At 32.2% G+C, this 24,211-nt stretch overlaps 2 protein-coding genes and 1 long non-coding RNA gene across 5 annotated transcripts; 1 reads left to right on the top strand and 2 right to left on the bottom strand.

Annotated features, from left to right (window-relative positions):
- Window positions 1–1,646: 1,646 nt before the first annotated feature.
- LOC114288337 (putative disease resistance RPP13-like protein 1) lies at window positions 1,647–21,820 on the bottom strand. Of its 3 annotated transcripts, none has more exons than XM_082916825.1 (3): window positions 16,982–21,820; window positions 4,410–4,457; window positions 1,647–1,778 (listed from the first exon to the last, which is right to left on the bottom strand). In XM_082916825.1, exon 1 carries the CDS (start codon window positions 21,533–21,535, stop codon window positions 17,027–17,029), a length of 4,509 nt encoding a protein of 1,502 aa, XP_082772951.1. In that variant the 5' UTR covers window positions 21,536–21,820; the 3' UTR covers window positions 1,647–1,778; window positions 4,410–4,457; window positions 16,982–17,026. The 3 variants fall into 3 exon arrangements, with proteins under 3 accessions (XP_082772951.1, XP_082772950.1, XP_028087647.2); XM_082916824.1 differs by lacking the exon at window positions 1,647–1,778 and adding an exon at window positions 4,189–4,277; XM_028231846.2 differs by lacking the exons at window positions 1,647–1,778; window positions 4,410–4,457 and adding exons at window positions 14,744–14,811; window positions 15,296–15,487.
- Window positions 5,879–12,777, bottom strand: LOC145820598 (6-phosphofructo-2-kinase/fructose-2,6-bisphosphatase-like). The gene is made up of 5 exons (XM_082916826.1): window positions 12,331–12,777; window positions 6,909–6,962; window positions 6,328–6,419; window positions 6,057–6,114; window positions 5,879–5,975 (listed from the first exon to the last, which is right to left on the bottom strand). Exons 1-5 carry the CDS (start codon window positions 12,361–12,363, stop codon window positions 5,955–5,957), a joined length of 258 nt encoding a protein of 85 aa, XP_082772952.1. The 5' UTR covers window positions 12,364–12,777; the 3' UTR covers window positions 5,879–5,954.
- Window positions 6,028–6,470, top strand: LOC145820599 (uncharacterized). Its single transcript, XR_014362459.1, has 2 exons — window positions 6,028–6,158; window positions 6,294–6,470. It is a non-coding gene; the product is annotated as an uncharacterized LOC145820599 (long non-coding RNA).
- Window positions 21,821–24,211: the final 2,391 nt, after the last annotated feature.

Below are 24,211 nucleotides of genomic sequence, written 5' to 3'. Positions count from 1 at the left end.
TTCCTCTGGCTGCAGTTCATGGGTCTTTGCTGCAAGTGGTGTCTTGATATGACTGGAGGGCAAGTGGTGTCTTGATATGACTGGAGGGCAAGTGGTGTCTTGATATGAACTGTATCATGTGGACAACAAACATTAGTGGCATAGTAGATTGTCCACAAATGTTGAGCTCAAAACTTGTATTCTTAGTAGTGAACAAACAATATTGAATTTTAGATGTTAAATTGAGTGGGTTTGTGGCTTGGGATACGTTTGAGGGAGTATTTGAATTCAATAGAGTTAATAATAAATTGTGATTAGTTTGGTTTGGGTTAGATTTTTGCATCTTTTTGTAAGTTGCATAAATGATAATAAATAAAAGCTAAAAATACTTCTGTCCACTTTGAAGATAATTTATTTATTTTCAATTTAATGGATTTATTATTTTGTTATAAGTTGTAAGTAAAAGTGCACTACACAGTTGAAACATAGATTAGAAAATAAAGAATAGTAAATTACACCAAACAGTCCTTATATTGAGACGTGCTATTATTAGCTAGTTTTCTATAAATTAGCCTTATATCTTTTTTCCTTTTCAATTTTTTTTTTTTTTTTTTTGGGGTTTAGAAATTAATGCATTTTTGCTTTTGATACCTAGTAGCAGTATTACTTTTGGATTGGCCACCTGGCTAAACTTGCATAACCTGAATCAAAGTAAGGCCAATAGTTCTATCAAATGCCTTGCCAAAGTCAAAAATCTAATCGCTGTATAAAGGTAACAATTGCGACTACCAATTTTAGTCGCTAAAGTGTGGTCATTAATAGTATTTTGCAACCACCAAAAAATCTGGTTGCCCTTTAGTCCTGGTTTTTGGCGACCACAACTTACTTTAGTCTAGGAAAGTTATCATTTAGCAACGACATATTTTGGTTGCAAAAAGTCTATCATAGCAGCTATGCCTGGAAGCTTCTCAAAGACCTATTGCAACTAAAATTTTATTAGTCGCAAAAAACCTTTCAATTTCAATGTAATGCTAATTTTTTTTGTAATACCTGTAATACATTTGCAATTAATGTATAATTTGTGTCCATCCAATTAATTTCAACATACCAATCCATCAACAATCCAATCTACAAACAAAAAACCATCAAAAGGAAGTCAAAATAGTAATTAATCTATCTAATTACTACCACCTGTCAACATGAACACATTAATATTTGACAAAATAACCATCTATCCATCCATTTAGTTTACAAAATAACCATCCATCCATCCATTCATCCATTTAGTTTACAATGAATTCACCACATCAAAAACATATTTAACAAAACCATCAAAGATTTCAAAAACCATTCATATCCAAGTGCGTGCCATATTTGTCTGATGCGAAATATATCAAAAACTCCACGTATAAGCACAACTTAGAATTAATGCACCGGCAAACTCATGTCCACAAACACGCATGACTATACCTCTAGCTACCTGCAATAAATAAATAAATAAATAAATGAAGAAAGCGTTGTTAATAATAATATTTTTACTTACATTTTTATTTAATTTTATAAAATTCTGTGAATCTAATTCCACTCCCAAACTAGCAATCGCACAGAGCCTTACTAGAAAGTTCACGAAAAAAAAAAAAAAAAAGAAACCCAAAAGAAAATAGGGAATCAATAGAAATGCATAAATAGTACTGAAATACCTTAACTAGAAAATAGGACATTTTTCTGGCACCAAACTTTGGAAATCCAATGATTGAACCAGCTGTCAAAATTGTTCTCTGCAATGTGCTAGTCCATATCTAGGACATAAGCAAAAGCACACAAAATGCCTGTAAGAATTTTTGGAAGCAAGCTTGTACAGAAATTTAAGACATATATATTCATCATTAACATGGCATTTGTGTACTCTAGTATGGTAACTGAGATATACGTTCCTCTCCTAAGAACAAAACTAAGCATTTGCTTCCAGAAAGCATGTCTAAATGCTATTCCAATGGAAAAAAATTCTAAATGGATCCAACTCCAATCCAACTGCTAGCTGTGACATTTTCATGTTTGATTTTTATTTTTTATTTGGTATAGAGGAAAAGAACAGCAAGAAACAAAACTAAGCAGGCCTACTGTGCAATCTGCTAAAAGCAGAGCACTAATTCTTGGGGGAATCTACTAGGCCTACAATGCATAAACTTTTTGGTTTAATGGCTGCAATATGGTAACGCTGCTCTCCTCTTTTATTGGTGAAGTTGTAGAATATAATTTTTCTATGTAGTTCAGAGTCATAGATTCATCCCTAAAAGGCAAGACAAAATCATTAAAGGAAAGGCTTCCTAGCCACCAAAATGCAGTGGAACTAAACTAAATTGCCATCACAGCATGTCATCTTTGTGATGCAGTCCACAAGCAGGCCCCAAGATGGTGAAATGAACGGCTAACAACCACAGCCTTAGGCAATTGTGGGGTGGTGAAATGAACGGCTAACCACAGCCACAGGCACAGCCTTAGGCATTAGCATGATCTGATTATACAGCAAAGACTCCAAGATGACCCAAACTACCTGCGAAAACCGATGCTAGAAGTATGGCCAAAGAAAGACCGGTGGGTTTTATCTGGTTCTTACTTCCTGGTAGTATCTACGCATTTTTTTTTCTCCTCCCTTCTTCGGGGATTTTATTACTAGAGGGACTGAAGCCCAATTGCATCATGCCTCAGCCCCCATGATAATAAAAGAGAGATTTCATTGTCATAATTTTTCAAGAACTACACCAATCAGGATCAGGGTGATTGAATCAAGCTAATGATCAGCAATCCACCTTTTTTTTATATCAGCCTCCAGGTTGGGGAGAAAAGTTACAGAAATTAACTGACAGAATATCCCATAAGTTATCATCCTCACAACAAATAAAGAGCATGAAGACAGGTTTCCTTGGAAAGGAAGAAAAGTTTTTGAGCAAAGATTGACAGAACACACAAAGAATCAATCTTACACAAGTACCATTCATAGAATGCCTTAAAATTAGTTAATATGTATCGCCCGAACTTTGTAAGCATAACATCGATTATCAAATTTTCTAGTTGTATCATTCATAGAATGCCATTGCATGCACAATTATCACAGATAGTATTTTAACCATGAGCATAATAAACATGATTTTCTATACTAGTTTCCTATAGAGACCAAGTTATCTAAGCCTATATCAATATATGATAGTCCAGGTAGACACTTACTAAGTTCCACTACTACAGCAATGTTCTGCAAGTGATCATTTCTTACACTACTAGTCAACAATTGCAGAATACATGGTCGTTAATAGGAGTGATGTTTCGGTGAGCACGGAAATGAAAACATTTTGGAAACGTTTCATAAACATAAGCAGAGTGACAAAATAATTTGGAGAAGTATGGATATGTATGGAAACAAACACTGAAACATATTGAGGTCTAAATATCTCTTTACATAAAGGGCAATTGGAAGTAAACACAATCTGAACAAAAAAAATGTTAAATTAATGTCAAAGTGAGGATTTAAACATGCATAAGATTCCAACCAAGTAAGGTTTTACAAAATTATAAAAATTAATATTAATAATAAGCAAACGTTAAAAGGTTTCAAAGGTGTAGGAGGTCTTTGGGAAAACAAAGTAAACCATTTTCTTTTTTCTTTTTTTAGCAAGACTAAGGTTCAAATTCAATAAAGATTCATGAATATGAGAGAATCATAAAAAAGTTCAGAAGGGCTAATAAGGGAAGGGGATTTGCCATCGTGAGAGAAAACAAAAGATTCGCAAGATTCTAGCAATAATAGAGATGAGAAAAAAGAAGAAGAAAAAGAGTACCAATAGTAACAAAGTGAAAAATAAGTTACTTAAGCAAGCATGTTTTATTCTCTCTCTCTCTCTCTCTCTCTCTCTCTCTCTCTCTCTCTCTCTTTCTCTTTCTCCCTTTCTCCTTTCTTCTCTTTACTTTCTCATATTAATCTTTTCTTTTACTGAAAAAAGCAAAATAGAAATGAGCATTAGGTGCCAAAATAACTCATTATTTTGGCATGTTTTGTAATGCTTCAGTGAGTTTTGGTGCATTTAAGTGGAAAGAATGGAATTATGGTATTCCACTAATGTTTTGTGTTAATTTTCTAGAAAAAGATAAATGTTTTGGCTGTTCACAAACAAAATTTTGTTTCTTGATATTTACCCGAATAACTTAAGGCCAACGAGCTTGGTGCAGCACAAGAAATAAACAGGAAACTTTGTCCAATCATTATGGTAGCAGGACTTCTAATATTTTCTTATCACACTTGCCTCCTGGGAAAAAAATAAAATAAAATAAAGAAAGGCAATGCCAAAGAATTAACAGGAGGAAACAAGTTATACTAAACCCAAAAGCCTTATCCCAACCAAATTAAATAATATATAATAAAACAGAGGATAACATACCAAGAAGAAGACAATTCTTCCAGGAAGACAGCCACTGATATTGTTTACCTGAAGAAAAAGGGACCATAAAAAATAAAGAAAGATCAAACCTCACTTTATAAACCTATGGATGGTGTCTAAATTTCGAGCTATAATGAGATATAGAACCATCTAGGAAAATGTTTTCGTAAAGAACAAAATTGTGTGAAACTGAAGTATTTCATTCAATTTACATAAAAATCCACGGAAAAAGGGCCACTTTTTTCTACCCAAGCATACCCAAGTGCACCATCCAACATGTGCCAAGAGAAGCTAATCAAAGTGCTGATGCATTGGCCAACATTGGTGTAAACCAAAGAGCACTTAATCTTTCTTGATGATCCACCTTGCAATGTAACTTCCTTACTAGTAGCAGACATGATCTCTGCAAGTATGAGGAGGGACTAAGTATTTCCCCTCTTTGTTTTGTAAGACTGAATTTTTTCTTCTATCTTAACTTTCATTTGAATTAAAAAATATATATATATATATATAACCATACAAAATAGAAGATGTAAGAGAAACGTCCATATTGTAATTTTCAGATGATGTCATATTTCCCAGCTTGGAAGCATTAAATCTCGATGGAAACTGGAAACATCGGCTACCAAGATCATAAAATTGCATGGTGAATATATGCAAAGAAACCAAAAAAGTTTCCTCATTCCTGTCTATTATCTTAAGCCAATCAAATTGAATTTCAGATGACCAGGAGAAGATATAGAGAATGTTCAAGTAATTCATTCCTGGTAAGTAATTGTGGCGTACAAAAGATTTTCACTTTCAACATTGTTTTAAAGAAACCTTTATCGGGAGAAACAAAAATTACCTCTTGCATCTCAGTTTTTGATTAATGTGATGAAATTGTGGCATTGTGGCGGTAAACACAAATCAACCTTATCACAACTATAAGCAACAAGAAAAAATTGATATGGTCTACACTATCCTTAAAGAGTGATCTTAGCTACAAGATTTATGCACTTCTAACACCGGCAATCAAAAACTAACTCAAACTACAAGAAGTCACTCACCCATCACACTAGCTTGCAGTTGTAATTAGTGATGATATTTCCAATCAAGTGGTCCACAAATCAAAAAAAAAAAATTGCTTCAAGAATGCAAGTTAAGGAAAAATAATCTATTTGGAATATCAATTTTATGCATATGTTCTTGACAACAACCTTACAATCTACAATTACAAACTAAATCTTCACAAAAGAGAGAGGATACTCCTACTTATAACAGAAAAAATAAAAAGTGATCAGGGTACTTCCAAATCAAAAGGTGTCCATTTCTCACAATTGACATGTTCAGGGTGTCCATCGTAATTTTTTTTTTGTAACTCCCTTGATATCATGTACAGAAACAGAAGACAACATTTGACATCTTTCAAGTAATAAATATTCAAAATCAAAAGGAGAACAATAAAAATAAAAAATGAGCTCAACTTACTTGTATTTGTCCACCTTGACCACTGACCATATCAATCATTTTGATGTATGATCCTTCTTCTACCGGCTCATAAACCTATAATATGCATAGAATTGGCTATCTTATAATCATATACTCCATTTCTCAATGCTATATTTCAAAAGAATAAGGATAAAAAACACAAGTTCAAAAAACTACCTTTTCATAATTTTCTACTCGCTTTTTGAAGTCTTGATATCCAGCTTCAAAATCTGTCCTAAAGGGAAACAACATTTACTAAGTATAGAAGTGTAGACTAAGGCCTCGTTTGGGGAGTGGCTATTTTAGCCAAAAAGCCAACTAAAACTAGTCACATCACCTCCCTACTTTTCTGCACATCTTTTCGTAAAAAGCCAAAAAGTTACTAAAATAGCCTATTCCCAAACGAGGCCTAAGATAATAATTTGCTCATTTTAGTAAGCAGCCATACTCCTCTACATAGTCAGGGCTTTGTTGAATTTTAAGACGTATGTTTCTTTCAATAATGCGCTCATCATTGCATATTGTCTCCAAAAAAATAATCTGTACGGCAGAGCATATAGCATGCATAAGACATTAATGAGTTTAAGATGAGATCGACAACATATCAATAAAATTTCCAACTATGCTAATTTAGCCACAAACAACCATATTTGTTTAGCTTGTTCACAAATTTACTATGAAATGTAGATGAGATATGACCTTACGTCTTAAAGATGAAACATTTCACATAGGAAAGCTCAAGAAATAATTGGCCTTCTTGGCCTGCTATGCAGCAACATGATACTCTTCACTTTTGTATCAATTTTGTCCTTGGAGAATTCTTAGTAATCCTGCCGCAAACATGCAATGAGCATGTACCTTGCATTTTCCTTCAACCATTTTCATAAGCATATTCCTTCGTTTCCTCGTACTGTTTGTGGCATAAAATATTCCCACCTACACTTAATTAGAATAATGAATTAAAAATAAAAAAGAACAAAAAAAAAAAAAAAAAACAGATACAACTGAGGTGCACTGTACAACTTATACCTGCCCACCTTCTTGCATCCAAGCTATCATATCATCCATTGCCAGAGCTGCAACCTAGTACCACACGACGTATTAAAACTATGTGCAAAGAAAAAGGTTAATACAGTGTATATGACAAAATGTAATGTAATCATCCACGAAAAGGCAAATACAGTAGTTACAGCACTATTGGCAACATATTAATCTGCTGCTTTGTGCTACTTGTAGGAATAAGCATTTTGAAATGCTATAAATGATTAAGGTATTGAAAAGGAAGCACGAAAAAAAAATTTAACTAGATATGCATGCACTCAAATACATATAGAACTGCACAGAATATTTACTAGAAAACTACAAATCATAAATAGTATGTCGGATGTCAAATAAAATGAAGAAAAAATTAAAAAAAAACCTTGCTTTCTTAGCTAATGAAGTTGGTCAATAAAAAGGCCAAAATCTGGATTTAAGCAGATGTTCACCACTAACTCACTGTCCACCCAACAAAAAAGATGGAAATCAATACCTCCTTTATTAATCACATCAACCTTTATGGAAGGGTAAAGAAAAATTAGGATTGACCAGCATCATGGAGAATCTTAATAGCTCCTAACCGCAGACAAAGTACTAGATACAATGGCACATAAATTTCAACTAAATAATAATTAATGGAGCCAAAGTTAGAGCCAACTAAATAAATGCCGCCTGGAGTTTGAAAGGTTTAAAAAACAATAGAGGCAATCAAAGGATCACACATGCAAAGAATACAATAAAAATGGCACATTGGAAAAAATTGAGAAAATTAAGTGGATCGATCAAATTTGAATTGAAAATGAAGGGCATGATTTAAATTTAAACACTTTTATCACGGCCTCATTTGAATTCAAATAACAAAGTAGGGGTTCTTATCTTGTAAATGGCCCTCTAAAAATAAGACCATCACACAAAGAGTGGAGTCATGCATAGAGGCAAACATCATAAAGTGAGATTTGATCCAAACAATTTAGTTTTATGCAACCTTTTTGAATTCCCTAACTTTCCGAAATTTATAATAATTTTTTTTTTTAGGAATTCAATTCTATTCAAATTTGTGCAATAGTATCATCTAGAAGAGGTGAATGGATGAATGTTAACATGGGGTTGGTTCAAATAGATTCAAATTTGAAAATTCATAACCAAACAAGTTTTGAATTTAATTTTCTAAAAACTATTTTCAAAACTCATAACCAAACAAGTTTTCAATTTTCAAAACTCAAAACCCTAAACTAATTTCAAAACTAAACCAAATGCAATGGAAATCATTTCAACTCTAATCAACATGTACTGATAGTAATGAAAATATAGTAAGTGCTAGAAGTGCGAGAAAATTATATACCTTTTTGCACTATCTAGACAAAAGGCTTTACAAAAAGAATGTGTTCTTTATGACGAAAAAGGAAAAAAGAGAGTTGAAGCTCACATCAAATGTGTTTAAAAAGATTGTCACAACTAGTGTGTGTTTTATAAAAAAAAATGTGGGTGTATGTGTGTGCACAGAGAGAAAGAGAGAGAGAATCACCACAAAAGTTCCATCGATCTATAATGGTCTTCTAAATCAAAGAAGCATAAAATTACACCTTGAAAGAAAATCAAAAAAACATAATCAAATCTTTGTTCAAATGGAAAGGGATTTGCTTTTTTCAAAGAGAATGGGATTGTTCAAAACTTGTCCAAACTTTTTTAGCCATTGTTGCAAAATAGATTTTAATATTTTAACCAACAGTTTTGAACCTCAATCTTTTACCTCAGAAATCCTATGCAACTCCTTTATGACCACGATCGTGATCTATCGAATTGAATGAAATGATTTAAGATAGAACTTTTTCTGCTATAAGACTAAAATAGAACATAAAATTTAAAATTTTGTTTTATCTTCAGCCAAACAGGGTTAAGAAGTCAAACTTGTGAAACTGTAAAACATTTATTATTATCATGAGACCTAAAAATCACTGAGTTCTAAATTGACACCTTGACCTCGTGAACCAAGAACTTCTTAGTGAAACATTGACCCTTTGAATTTCCTAAATTTCAGTTCACTACTTGTCACCACGAAACATTATTTACCAAAAAACAAATATATCAAATGTATCATACTCACTCAAGATTCTTCCAAAATAGAGCAATCAAATCAAACAAAAGTAAAAGAACCAGCAAAAGATCCAACAATCACCAAACACCCAAAAACTAACAGACCTAAAATATTATAAATTTGTTCAAATATTTATGAGTAATCAAACAAATGAAATAAAGAAAAACGTTATGTGAGAAAAAACAATTTATACCTTTGATTATATGAAAAACCCAACAACTAATGACATGTAGTAACAAAGATGTCAAAAATTGTGTATCTACAATACCCAAACAATTTTTGTAAGTAATATGAAATTACGTCATGTGTTGTTAAATTAACATAGTAAATAACCCAAAATAAACATATTGTGTTAAACAAAAGTACCAATCAAAGCTACAACGTCAAGCAATTTTAAACCCATGTTTCAAATTCCCCCACCGAAAGTAATCAAAAACTTCTTGTAGCTTATATAAATCCATTACACTTCTGGAGAAATTAAACAGATGATTGTGTAATTTTTTACTAGAAAAGCATCAAACACTAAGAATAGTCTATACAAGAACTTGGTCTCTTCTTTTCATCCACATTCTACCGTATGTAGTGTTTGATTATGACTCATATTTAGTTATGACATTTGTCATAATCCACAACACAAATATTATAACATACATATGGTACACACCCCAAAAGGGGTGTAGTGGCATGACCCATACATACCACTCATAAACCCATATAAACTCTAGTTTGGAATGAATCAAGAAATCAAAGACCCCAAAAACAGAAGAACAATAATTTTTTAAAGGCAGTACTTTGTTTCAAGTATCTTCTTCCTCTTGTAGAAAAACCAATAAACAACAACAATTATTTAATATAATTTTCAAGAAAAAAAATAGTACATTCAAAGTTAGAAGAACATATACTAATTTTAGTCCAAAAAAGCCTTCAAGTGTATGTACAGATTGAATAACAAAAAGAATCAATCAAGAATAGATAAAAAAAACAAAGTCAACACTGCAAATGCAATGTGTTTAATCAATAACAGCTTAACTGATAGGCCATTAAGACATTTGTCGAAGGCCTCAAGCATTGAAGAGGTCCCAAATATTTATCAATTTTAATACGCTACATAATTACTTTTCTCATTTACTATTAGCTTTTACCTTTTTCTAGTAAAGGATAAAAATGCAAAGAGTTCTCATGTTTACGTTTTTTTTTTTTTTTAAACTGCAAAATGATTAGAAAATTGAGTTTTGCTTTTCTCTCCCTAACTTTCTCTATTGTCCTATTCAATTGTAGAAAGTTCAACTTGTAAAAGCCTACTTGTCTAATTTCTCTCTATCTTCTTACTGCAACAGTAATACACCATTAGAAAATCCAAAATTCACTTTTTCTCTCTCTTTTGTAGATGCAAAAATAATTCAGGTAAAGAAACAAGCAACAAGGAACAGTCCAAAGATCTCAATATACAGTGATAGATACAGGGCAGACCCAACTCTCTCCATTTTGAATGCAGCAACTGTTCAATCTCTAACTTTGGTGATTTGGCCATTTGAAGGTAAGTAAATACATCAATTAGCTTATATTATTTTACTATAAATTTTCTTTTACACATTACTCAGTTAAAATAAGTGTTTGTTTTATTTTTCTAGATTTTTTATTTGACATGTATCTAATAAAAAATTGGATATGCCAAACTTTAAAAAATATATATTAATAAAACTTAATGTCTAGGCAAGACATATATGGCAAAAAAAACAAACCAGCATGCCTTAAAAAAAAATTCAATAGTCAATAATAACTATTATATGCATAAAATAACCAACATCATATTAGTCATAACCAGTATCATTTTGACTCTGCCCCTGGAAGGAGCAAGACATATATGGCCAAAAAAAAAAAAAATGCTCTTCCATCAAAGTGGAAACATATTACGGAGAAATGAAGGCTTCTAGAAATTAACCACACAAAAAGCTCGTGTCTAGGCAAGATTCACCATACCTCAAGGCTACAACTGTTAAAAGAACCAAGCAGCTGGAGCCTTGAGTACAATTTGTTTGGTGTTTGCAAAATTTAGATTGTTGAGCTAAACGAACAAAGGTCAAGTTCTATGAATCAACCCAATTTGAAAGAAATCAAACTAGGCAAACCAGAGTACACTAAAATATTTTTAGTAATGCATGTGAAAGAGAGTTAATGTATGACATGACAGGTTGTGGGAATTTTTGTCCAATTCCAAATATCAGGCAGGTCATTATGCTAATTTTACTCCTTGAGTTTTGTTAAAGCTGATGGACGGACAAAGTGAGAATCCATTCTAATGAACCGTGATAAAAAAAATCCCTACTTTCCAACATTTTACTCAAAGGCCCCTATTCTTTTGACTTTCCAACAACGTAAAGCTTATCCAAGATTAGGAACTCGGTCTTTTGTCTGAAAACGTTGAGCTGAGCTTGAGCAAGATTGGCTTAGCTCTTGCCAAGTTTGAAAACAGTCTACTCCTCACCAGCCAAGGTTAAGCAGCTAGAAGTATGCTTACAAATTTTACTCCTCACCAACCAAGGTTAAACAGCTTGAAGTATGCTTAAAATTTTGGACAGCCAGACATATTGCTTGATTTGGCTTATCTACACCTTCACTAAAGATTCAAGGTGTACATGTCAAGTGCTATGACTCAGACATAATGCACCAAACATCAACATAATGTATACTCTTCTTCCCACAAAATTGCAACCTTAAATTTCATTTCCGAGGTATTTTATTTTTTCATGTTCCATTAATTAACAATTCGTTGTTTACTAAAACCATAGAAAAGAAACCAATTAACATAGATAGAAGTAATACTGTATTTACATTTTAAAGATCTGTTTCAAGACTCCAGTTGAGATGGAAAAATCTCCTTGCTAGAACTAAAGGAATACAAGACCTTTTATTGGCACATTAGTTTTTCCAAGACTTCCTTGCTGCGTTTTTTACTTCTATTTTTTCAAATTAATCTGTGATCCTTCCTCCATTCAGTAATATATAGATTAATCAATAGTCATTAACAAAAACATTAATTCAACTTATTTATCTTGGAAGAGAAAATTATAAGCGTTAAATGCTGTGCTTCAAGGCCTACACCTAATGCATTATGAGATCCCAAGGAGACAATGTAAATTCCATCATTGCAGCTGCATTAAATATTCTTGGTCCATCGCAAAAAAGGCCATCAAATTAAGTTTAAGAGCTGAAATCTAGCACTTCATAGAATGTTTGAATGAAGTACAAGATCATTCTTGCCGAACTAAAAGCAAGATAAACTATAAAATCCAAAACACATGGAGCACGAAAAGTGACCTGTTTGGACTCAGAAGCGTTTGCAAGCAGCATGATGTTCCCATAGGAATGAGATGTTTATACAGTTAGTGTAACCAATCAAGACTCGGCAATCTAGGATTCAATCCAAGACTAGACTAGAGATATGTTGTCTTGCAAACCAAACAAGTCAAGTGTTAGTTCAACTTGATGTAATAGAGTGAGTTAGGTAGATATTTTAGTTAGATATTTTGTAAACATGTGGAGTGTATATAAGGTACCGTATCTCTGAGTTTTCAATCTAATGAAAATCATTCAGTTTCAATAACTTCTTCATGTGTGAAATTAAGAGAGGTAGCTATAGCATGGCTAGTCTGCAGATATCCATCAGGGATGAATCGATGGATTAAAAACTCAATATCCACAAATAACTTAGGGAGAATGATATATATACTCAAGGCAGCTCAAGTGGCAAATCAAGACAAATCCAAAATGGAGTGTGTTGTTACATAATCATCAAGTTCACAAAAATAGGATTCTTCTCCATATTACAAAGAAGAAGTTCTAAGAATCAATCATTGCAGAGCTAGAAATGTCCATCAAACAATTCACCACTAATATCAACCTTCAATTATACATAATTTACACTAATAAAATTGTGCAATACACAAAACTAGATCAAGTAATTTATAGTTACCAAATTACAAATACGATAATGAAAGCAAAAACCACATTAGTTAATTTTTACAAAAATCTAATAAATGACTGCCTGCATCACTAATACTAAAATTCCATAAACGCTAATAAAGTTAAACAATTGATTCCATAAATCGTAAATCTATAATATTTTCCTTCATTAAAATTTTGAACAAATTTAATTCAGATATATTCTTTAAACATAAGGATTGTTTAGTTAATTTAGTCGAAGAAAACAACACCCACTATGTTTGTTGACAATTCCTTTTTAATGCCACAAGTTCTCTTCTCTTTTTTTATCCCATTTTTTAAATATAAGTATAAATCCTCTCCCAAACTATCACATAATGCAGTAATCATCTCCTTGGATATTAGGATAATAGTGATGTATAAGGTTGGTAACACATGAACATCTACAAAAGAATTCAAAGAAAGAAGAAAATGAAAAAGAATAACTAAAATATTAGAGGGGAAAAAAAAAAGGGTAACACGAGTATATATTAATCTCTATGCTTTATGAAATTAGTTCATATTTTTTAGTGTACAAGATTGACCTCATTTAAAATAAAATTTTCAAAAAGTCTGAATAATAATTTCAGATTTACAAAATTCTAGTGGGGTTACTTGACCCAACTTTGTTATACATGGCTCTGCCCCTAAGAATCAAGGCAATACACCAACAGCTACTAAAAGAATACAAAAGGGAAAAATTTCCCAAACTAAAGACAGACAATAGGAAACTATTCCTCCAATTGTAATAAGTTAACATAGTGCACATAGAAGACACGAGGGTTGTTGCATGTGCAGTTACACCCAATTTTAATATGGACCATATGCCATTTGTTTGGAACCAAATAGCATGAAAAACATAGACAACACATGAATGAAAAACTTTTTGACATGGATTTATCTTTAATATATATGAGGAACAAAATTTTCATTTGTTTCCATTGAAATGGCCGAAATGTTTCCATTTCCCAAGAGACCGAAATGAAACACTAGTGGAATAATAAAATTCTAGTGTTTTCATTGAAACACATCAAAACATAGTGTGATATACCGAAAGAATAAATTGTATCTTTACAAATTTAGAAATTTTCATAAACATTTATAACTACTGCTTAAGTAAATTTTTAGACCTTATTGGAAATTTCTTTTTTAATAAAATTGAGTTATTTGACAGTACTTAATAATTTTTAGTTCGTAATTAGTTTTTTAATTCTTTTAAGTGATTGACTATATGAATCTCAATTTGTTTAATTAATCAAGTATTAGGCTTTTATACATTTAGATATATTTCAATTTATAATTTCAAACATTTCTATTTTATCTTTATTTCATCAAAAAATTTCGAGATGTTTTTGTTTCTGTACTATTTGAAACAACACACCGAAATGAAATTTTGATCTTTGTATGTATATAATATTGCTTGAAATCCAAAGACCAGGAATCATCAATTGGCTGATTCTTTGTGCACAGATGCGAAAAAAAAGAGCAAGCTTCCACATACAAATGCAGTAGACATGACATCACACAAATTCAATTACAATATTTATGGTGTGTTAAACATCCACTGGTTCTGAATTTCTTAGGAGATTAAGCATATGAAATACAGAACATGTTAACAATATACAAAAAGTTAACAAATTGTATGTAATGTGCTCATTAAAAACTTTGATGTATAAGAATATACTTAATATTAAAATATCAACTAAAGCCAACAAGGCAGCAAAGATTAATCAAATAATGTTGACTCCCGCTTTGAGCAAAATGGATAGCATTTTCCTACTGATTTTCAAGGGGTAACACAACAGGAAGATACTCTACCTGTACAATTTAATAAATGACTCCATTCAACTTTTTACGACATAAAAGTTATTCAGTAACCAAAATTCAAATTATAATATAGTCAAGGACACATCATGTAAATGCATGTACATTTAAGTTGATGAATAATCAGTATTGATGATCTGTGAGAGTTAGTTATCAAAAGAAAAATAGCAAATTAGGGCATCACTATAACAACCTCTATATATAAATTGCCACCTCATACACTATACTACCCAAAAAATTTACAAACAAAAATAGTGGGCGAAGCCAAGCTCACCACATTTTCAGTATATGCAACTATAGACAAATAAAAAATTACTCAACATAACTCCACGAAATTGTAAAACTCTGAACATTCTAAACATAAGCTTTCCCGAAGCTATATTTCCCCTAAACAAAATGAAAGGTCATATGATGCAAGTTAGGAAAATATATTACAAAAGACAACACTAAAAAGGTTTCAACTAAAGAAAATTCTTACCAAGAGTGATCAAAGTGTACACGGGGATAGCAAACAATCACTGGAAGGACAAGATATCCAAGGACAAATGCACCAAGTTGGAAGGAAATGTGAACTCTTCAATTTGTTGTGGTTCCCTCGAGAAATAAAAGCAGACAAGGAAATCTATCGAAAGAAGCTTTTCTTTGTATTCAGATGCTTGAAAGTACATTTCTGTATCAAATAATCCCTTATAAATTGATAACACTTAATACTCTAAATTCTTTTCATACAAAAAATGTAACAACTCCAGGTATACAATTAAAATTGCTTTCAGTTTCCATATTTTTAGAACAACTCACCAAAATGAAATTTGGATACCTCATATGCGTATATTTGTTTGTAACTTTTTAAGTTAGCTCTTACGACAACAAAAAATTTGTTTAATTTTTCTAAGCATTTGCAAACTATTTACATAATTTCATAGCATTTCATTCTCTTTCCTTTTTTTAAACATTGCCCTTATTTGACCGGCCAAAAAATTCCCCCTTAACAAGACTAGCTTTAATCACTTTCAATTTGACTTTTCCTAGTCGCTAGACAAGCAACAACTTAACAAACACAAAAATAACTTATTAATGACTAGCCCAAAAAAAACCCAAAAAACTATGGTTTGGATTTCATAATCAATTTTGAAAAATAATTTTCTAAAAATTTGATTGGCTATATATTCTAAAAGTAGTTTTTAGAAATTTGAAAATCCAAAACACTTTCAGCTTGTTTGGTTCTGGTTTTCAAAATAGTTTTCAAAAAATTCTACTTTTTTTTTCTGTATTTTAATGTTTTCTATGAATTTTTTAATATTTTGAGCAATTTTTTTTAATTACACTTAAAAAGTATAATATTTGTGAAAAAAATCTATAAAAAAAAATACACTAAATACCAAAAAATACAAGAAAAAAAAAATGAAAATTCAGTACAATTTTCGTATTTTTGTGTGTTTATTAATTTTAAAAAATATTTTTTCACAAATATTTTTTACTATTTAGATACATCTAGGTAAGGTGCATCTAAAAAAGTAAAAAAAAAAAATTTGCTTAAAATTTAAAAAATATTCACAAAAAACAAAAAAAAATAAAAAACTCAATTTTCAAAAAACTGAATTCAGAAAACTAAAACCAAACACACTGATTAGTTTTTAGAATTTGAAATAATTTTTAAAACTCTATTTGGTTTTGGAGTTTTCAAAAATGGTTTTTAAGTTTCAATCCATATTTTATTGTTTTTAGTAATCTTTTTAAGTATTTTAATCAATTTTTTTTAGTTTTTAGATCTACTCAATCTAAATACAAATAAAACGTATAAAATTTATGAAAAAAATTGTTTAAAAAATCACTAAAATTAACAAATATACAAATTTAACATGTTTTCGTATGTATTTTGTATTTATTAAATTTTTTGAAGATTTTTTAAAAAAAATTTTTTAAATGTATGTAGATTAGATGCATATAAAAAATAAAATAAATTAGCCAATATATTAAAAAAATAACAAATAAAAAATTTAAAACTATTTTTGAAAACTCTAAAACCAAACAAAAATGAAAAGCAGATATGGTTTTTCATATGATTTTCTATTTTTGAAAAAATATTTTATTTTTAAAATCTGAAAATAATTTTTAAATGTTTATATTTATCAAATTAGTTTCTATTTTTTTTAAAACCTATTACCTGGCAATTTGACTGCTTGTATTGCGGTGGGAATCTCCACACGGTTTAGAACTTAGAATCATCACACCACTCGACTTGAGGAATGTGAGCTAAGTGGGGCCAATATTTGCCTTTCCCCTTTTCACACTTCCCTGTTAGTCTCGGACAACTCTCAATCCACAATTCATTAAGTGAGGGAGGCAGGCTTTGCACTGGTAAAGATTTGAGCCTAGGGCAATCCCTGATCCAAAGTTGTTCAAGAGAGGCGAGGTTTTGAAACAACTTAGAAGATAGTTTCTCCAGATTTCGGAAACCCTCCATGTGAAGAAATATCAGAGAGGTGGGCAGCAACTTCCCATCTATCGGAAAGCTGGAACCCACCGGATGTTCTTCTTCTTTGCCTTCAATCAACGTTAGTCTTTTAAGAGAGGATAAACTGTGCAAACCAATCTTCTTGAAGTTGTTGTTCCATTGTGAAATATCCATCTCCAGCTCTTCAAGAGAAGTGAGGTAGTTGATGCTCTGCAATCCATGTGGTAGGGCCTTCAGTTTTTTGCATCCCCTGATATTCAATTTTGTCAGATTTGTTGTGGAGTGGAACCATCCTTCCGGAATGCACTCCAAATTCTTACACCCATACAAGATCAATTGACTGAGATTCCTGAGATTATTATTATTAGGAAGGGCATCTGGCAAGTATTTGAGCCCATCACAATCAATGATCCAAACAGACTCAAGAGATGGACAGTTAATTTCCATCCCCTCTTCTACTAGCAGTGCCTCCAACTTTTCACACCCCCCAATATCAAGGCTTTTGAGTGTGGGTGGTAGCCCCCCACCTCTGCACGATATCAAGCATGTGAGGGATGGACAACTCCAAACCTGTAACACTTCAAGATTATTGTTATTAATCTGCGTTATCCACCCGAATAAGGATTGCAGAGCCTCACAATCACGTATCTCGAGATTTTTCAGCGTGCTGGGAAAACCTGTCTCCGGAAAAGAGCCGAGACTTGGACACATAGAGACATACAACTCTCGAAGAAAAGTGAAGGTATGTAGCAGCCGTGGCAGTTTATCCAGCACCATTTCACAATTAATTATTGTTAGATGCTCAAGCCTCACTATGCTAGGGGGTCCCTCTTCTTGTTGTTGCTGATGTTGTCCTTCATTTTCTTCATCCTCATCTTCTTCAAACAATGAAACTAGCTGGGGGCAATCTTCAATTTCCAAACGTCGGAATGCAGGGAGGCTGTGTTGCACTCTCGCCTCATTCTTCCAGAGTGTCTTGAGTTCTTTACACCTTCTAATGTTCAATTCCTCGACTTCCATCAGCCCATGAGTAACCCATTCTTCTTCAAACAATGAAACAAGCTGGGGGCAGTCTTCAATTCTCAAACGTCGGAATGCAGGGAGGTTGTGTTGCACTCTCGCCTCATTCTTCCACAGTGTCTTGAGTTCTTCACACCTTCTAATGTTCAATTCCTCGACTTCCATCAGCCCATGAGTAACCCATTTCGGCAAGAGCTCGAGTTTCTTAATCATCCCAATGCTCAAGGAAGTTGTTGAACTCGGATGCTTAGACTTTGCATTTGCCGATATCACTTCATCATCAACAATACTCCTCATCTCAAGGACCGCTTCAAGGCTTGTTAGAGGAACGTCATTCATAGCTATCGAGGTGAGTGACGGGAGGCTAATGCTGGAACCTTCAACTAGGAATTGTGGGCACTCTGAAATCTCTAGATTATTCAAACAACGTAGATCCTTGGGCATCATCCCGCAGAGTTTGGGGCAGTCCCTAATCTTTAGATTATTCAAACAAGGTAGATCCTTGGGCATCACCCCACAGAGTTTGGGGCAGTCCCTAATCTCTAGATTATTCAAACAAGGTAGATCAGTAGGCAACATTTTAAGAAGTTTGGGACATTCTATTATGGAGAGATACTTGACACGAGTGAATGGTTGAACTTCCTTGTGATCTTCAAAAGTATACCAATCCTCCCATTCTGGCATATTCTCAAAGCTTAGAGTCTCCAGTAACGGAAAAGGTTGAACACCACCTTGCCCGTAGAACTCACAACCGACATGCTTTAGTACCCTCATTCCTTTAATGTAAAGCTTTTTGAGGGAGGGTAGTTGTCCAAGTGGTGGCAAGAATGCACAATTTCCACAATTATCTAAATGTAGGTCAGCCATATTGGAGAACAGAGGATCTCCTATCCAAGTCGGAAATCTTGTACCAAGATAGCCATTGATATGCAGCTCTTTTAAATTCTTGTGAGGTTGTAGCATGTCAAGCACTTCAGTTTCAACTCTTCCATCTCGTGAATCATCTGAGTTAACACTCCATTTCATTGATAACACATCTAACCCCTTCTTATCATTTAAATTTGCCTTCCTTGCATCTAATGGAACCACCACATTCTGTAACCCAGATAGGCAAAACTTCCCCCGAAGATAATTTAAGTTCCCCAACTCTCTTAACTGATGCCCATTGTTTTTAGTAACAATGAAATTGGACAGTGTTTGAAGACTAGCCAACTTACATATTCCCAATGGCATTTCTTCTAAGGAATGTGCATTTGTAGTATCGAGATGACGTAGGTCAATTAGGTTTCCCAAGTCTGTTGGCAACTTTTTTAGATATTGACATTCTCTTAACATCAACGTTTGTAAATTGTAGAGAGACCCTAATGATTTAGGTAATTCTTTAATATCGGTGTTGGAAAGGTTAAGGTACCGCAAATGTTTCAAATCTCCAACCGAATTTGGAACTTCTGTGATGGAATATCTACTCATATTGAGCACCCTCAAGCGTCTTAGCTTCGGCAATAGATTAAGGGGAACATTGCTTGCCAAATAACAATTATGACCATATGGTGAGTTAATTGATAAGAAGGTCCGTAAATGCATGGCTTTGTCAAAGATCTCAAATTTTTTCATACCCTCATGGTACTCCTGCATGTAAGATGAATGTCGAGCTTTCTTTATATTCTTGCACTGCTCCGGATATTTCAATCTATCCTCCAATCTAAAACAAGTTTCTCTTGCAACTACTTGAGCCAAATCATTGATGAGGTCATGCATCACAAATTTAGAGCTTTTACTGGTACTTGATGGTTGGAAAAAAGACCTTGACAACAATTCCCGAAAGTACTCACCTCCTACATCTTCCATTTGCTTCTCTCTTTGTTGCTGAATGAAGCCCTCTGCCATCCACAACAAGACTAACTCCTCTTCCTCAAATTCATAGTCGTTGGGTATTATTGAACAGTATGCAAAGCACTGCTTTAAATGCGAAGGAAGATCATGGTAGCTTAATCTCAAAGCAGGAAGGATGTCATTTTTTTTGTGTGGTAAATCCCATATTTTACTACGCAATACATTTACCCATTCCTCATTTCGTACTTTGTTGCGTAAAAGGCCACCAAGTGTCCTAGCAGCAAGAGGCAAACCTTTACATTTCTCCACAATTTTTTTCCCAATTGATACCAAATTTGGATTTGCATCAATACTTGTATTCGCAAAGGCATGTTGTGCAAACAATGACCAACAATCCTCATCTGATAGGATCTTAACGTGATGAAGTTCAACAGTTGCCATCATTGTTGCAATGTCGCTGTTACGTGTTGTCACCATGACTCTACTCCCTTGGGCTCCATCATTAAAAGGTTTCTTCAAAACATTCCAAGCATTGTAATCTTCGTTCCAGACATCGTCTAGAATAATTAAGAACTTCCTTCCAGCCAAAGCCTTCTGTAGTTCAACTTGAGCTTGATCCAAGTTATTAAAACAATGTGTCTGAGAAGTAATTGAATCATAAATAGATTTTGTTATTTTCATAATGTCAAACTCATTTGACACACAGACCCATGCTCTCAGATTGAAATACTCCTTCACGGTTTCATCCTTGTATACCATCTGAGCGAGGGTGGTCTTGCCAATCCCACCCATACCCACAATGGGAATTACACCAACGTTGTTATGACTTGATTCATCCCCCTTTACGAGCAACTCAATTATCTTACTCTGATCGTGTTCTCGGCCGTAAATGCGAGGTTCATCAAATAAAGATGTAGACTCTGTTCTTTGCCAAGTCTTAGTAGGTGTGGTGGTTCCAACAATCTTAACCAAATTAAGTTGCGAAGATCGATCAAAACTAGTGCGTAATCTGGTATTGATCTCCTCAATCTTGGACCTCATTTTGAGATTAAACATAACATCTTCTGGCTTGAAATTAAGGATGGGATTCCATACCTTGCTGGAACTAGGTTGGGGCGGCTTTGCCTTGAGATTCTGTCGCAAAGCTTCAGTGGCAAACTCATCCACTAAATCATCCAAATCATATGCCAGATCCTGGAGATCGTCGAGCCACAGGTTCACGGCTGGATCGGTCAGTTGCTTGTCCTCCGCGTCAATCAGAAGAGCTTGAATTTGAGACAGCATACTGGTCCAATTGGTGAGCTGGACAGCAATACCTTCAAAGGTGGGTAATTTGGAGGAGGCAAAAGAGGACATCTTCTCAAACAGCAATTTGACGAAGGCAGAGAGAAAGATCTCTGCTATAGGCATTGTTTCCAATAACAGATCAGAAGCAAAAGCAAAGAGGGAGGTTGTTGAGTTTTCTTGAGTGAAAAAGGCTTTAGCAGTCTCAAAAATTGATATTTTTGTGTGAAGAAGAATAAATTGAGTGCTGAGAAAAGTCAAAAATGGCGTCTTCTTTCATTGGCTCCCGGCCCTTCTGCGAAAACAACATATAAATTCAAAAAATGAAAGAGTAAAATAAAAAGGGTATGAAGGTGAAATTTAAAATTAATTATAAAGATTATGGGTGTAATATATTTATTATATTGTTTGTCTTTATAATTTGTTTTAAATTTTATTTTGATTATTTTAATTTTGCACTTAATTTTTTTTTTCCAATTGTTACAACATTTGACGGAGAGACCATTTTGTAACAAAACTTAAAATGTAACGATTAAAATGTTCAAATTAAAATTACAATGATTAAAATGACACTTTATTTAAATTATAAAGATCAAAACTTAAAATGTAATGATTAAAATGTTCAAATTAAAATTACAATGATTAAAATGACACTTTACTTAAATTACAGAGATCAATGATTTAATTTACAATTTAATTAAAATTTTTCTCTTTTATAAGAGATAATTGGACAATTATTTTAACATAAATAATGTGGAGTAGTACTCTAAAAATACTAAATAATGGAAAATTTAAAATACAAAACAAACAGTATAAAGTATCAAAATGAAAATTGTAACAAATTTTATGAGTCCGGACAACACTCTTCAATACAGATTAAAGATTAAAATTTTTATTTTTTTTATTTTTGTGAAGATTTGCCTGGCAATCATAAATATATATATATATATATATATATACATATATATTCTTTTCCACCATAGCTTCTTTTTTTTTGGGGGGGGGGGGGGGCCTTGATCTGATTTTGTTGTTTGTTTTAGGTTGCAAGTTGATGGCTTGCCGACAGGGTAGCCTTGGATCTTCCGTGGAATTAGAATAGGAAAAGTGGTAATGTTTGTCGGGTAAATTAAATTGGAAGTTTTTGTATTTTGTCTCATATATCATTTTGATTTTCACATTTTTAATTGATTTAATATCGACTTTAATTTTAAATTTTATATTAATTTGATTCAATTAATAACTTCAATTAGGAGTTGTTTGAGATGTCATAAATAAATATATTTTTTGACTTTTTAGACTAAAAAGTTGAGGAAAAAAATATTATTTTTGAAGTAAAATTGTTGTTGAGATGATTGATTGATTCAATTAGTTAAAAAAATTTATAATTTTGTTCTTAAAAGCGTAACTCATGCTACTCATGTGCGCACTTTTCATTAAAAAAAAAAAACTTAATGATTGCAGTTAATTAGGTTAAATTGAAATAATTAAAAAAATTAAGATTGAAATAATTAAAATTACAAAGATCAAAATGACACCAAAACTAAACTATAAAAACTAGTGATTAAAATTTTGGAGGACTTACGTGTAGATCCTAATGAATGGATATTGTCCAATAGTTTCTATGATAATTACTGACTTTTTTATCAAATACTATTAAAAAAATTTACTAATTCTTAGTTTTCGGCGACAATTTAAAAATTTTATCACAAAAAATGTTAGTAACTATAAGTTTTAACGTCAGTTTAAAAAAATTATCACCAACAAAGTCACTAATTTTTAAATTTCAACTACAATTTAAAAAATTTATCACAAAAAAAGTCACTAATTGTAAATTTTAGTTACAATTTATAAAAATTGTGACAAAAAAATTAATTTTAGCGACTATTCTACTATAATTTATTTTTAATAAAACTTGATAAGAATTAAGTACAATTATTAAGATTTATTAATAATTTATCCTAAAATTTGTGTACCTTTATTTTCTTATTGTAATGAGTAATGGTGTTTGTTTGGTGTGCACGAGGCTTGTCTCACATCACACACACACAAGCATATCATGCCAATTCCTTACTCATTTTTGTGAATGAAATGTTTCTCCCCTTCCTCTTTCTCTATGGAATTTTTGTAGATGAGTTTCGTATTAATCTTTGTGGGAAAAGGTGTCAAAATTCACAAATTTTTATCAAATTATTTTGTATTTTCAAAATAAGAAAGTGTAAATGTTAACACATTTTTTTATTGAAAGGATCTTTTAATTTCACTATAAAAAAGGATTGTTCTCAAAAGTAATTATAAAAACAATTTATTAAACAAAATTTTCATATCAAGTTCCGATTTTCATTTTTTTTTTACAAAACAAAAATTTAATTATTTAATAGGATCTTTCATCAGGAACAAATCTAGAATTTAAATTTTAAGGGACAAAAATACAAGTAACTTTTCGCCAAAAATAAAATTTTAAATTTTAATTTATACCAACACAAAAAAGTAAATAATATTAGTATTAATTGAATATTCTTTATCAACATAATTGAAAATAAAAATATAATCAGACATTTTTTTTGTTTTACATTAACTTAACAAATATCTTTATTATTATTATGCCTAGTCTTCCTCTATTAAAAACATAAGAATTTGTTTGTGACATGTGGAGAAATGATTGAGAAAATGCAAAGAAAGGTTATGGCCACATACATGATTTCTAGGGGAGAGACTGCATAATGTTTTTTTTCATTATTTATTTATTTTTATTTTTTTTTTGGTTTATTAGTAATTGCTTTGTTATTTCTCTCTGTATATTTA

This window comes from Camellia sinensis, chromosome 2 (assembly GCF_055761805.1).
Source record: "Camellia sinensis isolate YWXY chromosome 2, ASM5576180v1, whole genome shotgun sequence".
Classification (NCBI taxonomy): Eukaryota; Viridiplantae; Streptophyta; class Magnoliopsida; order Ericales; family Theaceae; genus Camellia; species Camellia sinensis.
The sequence above is the reverse complement of the archived record's forward strand: the minus strand, read 5'-3'. Positions and strand labels throughout refer to the sequence as shown.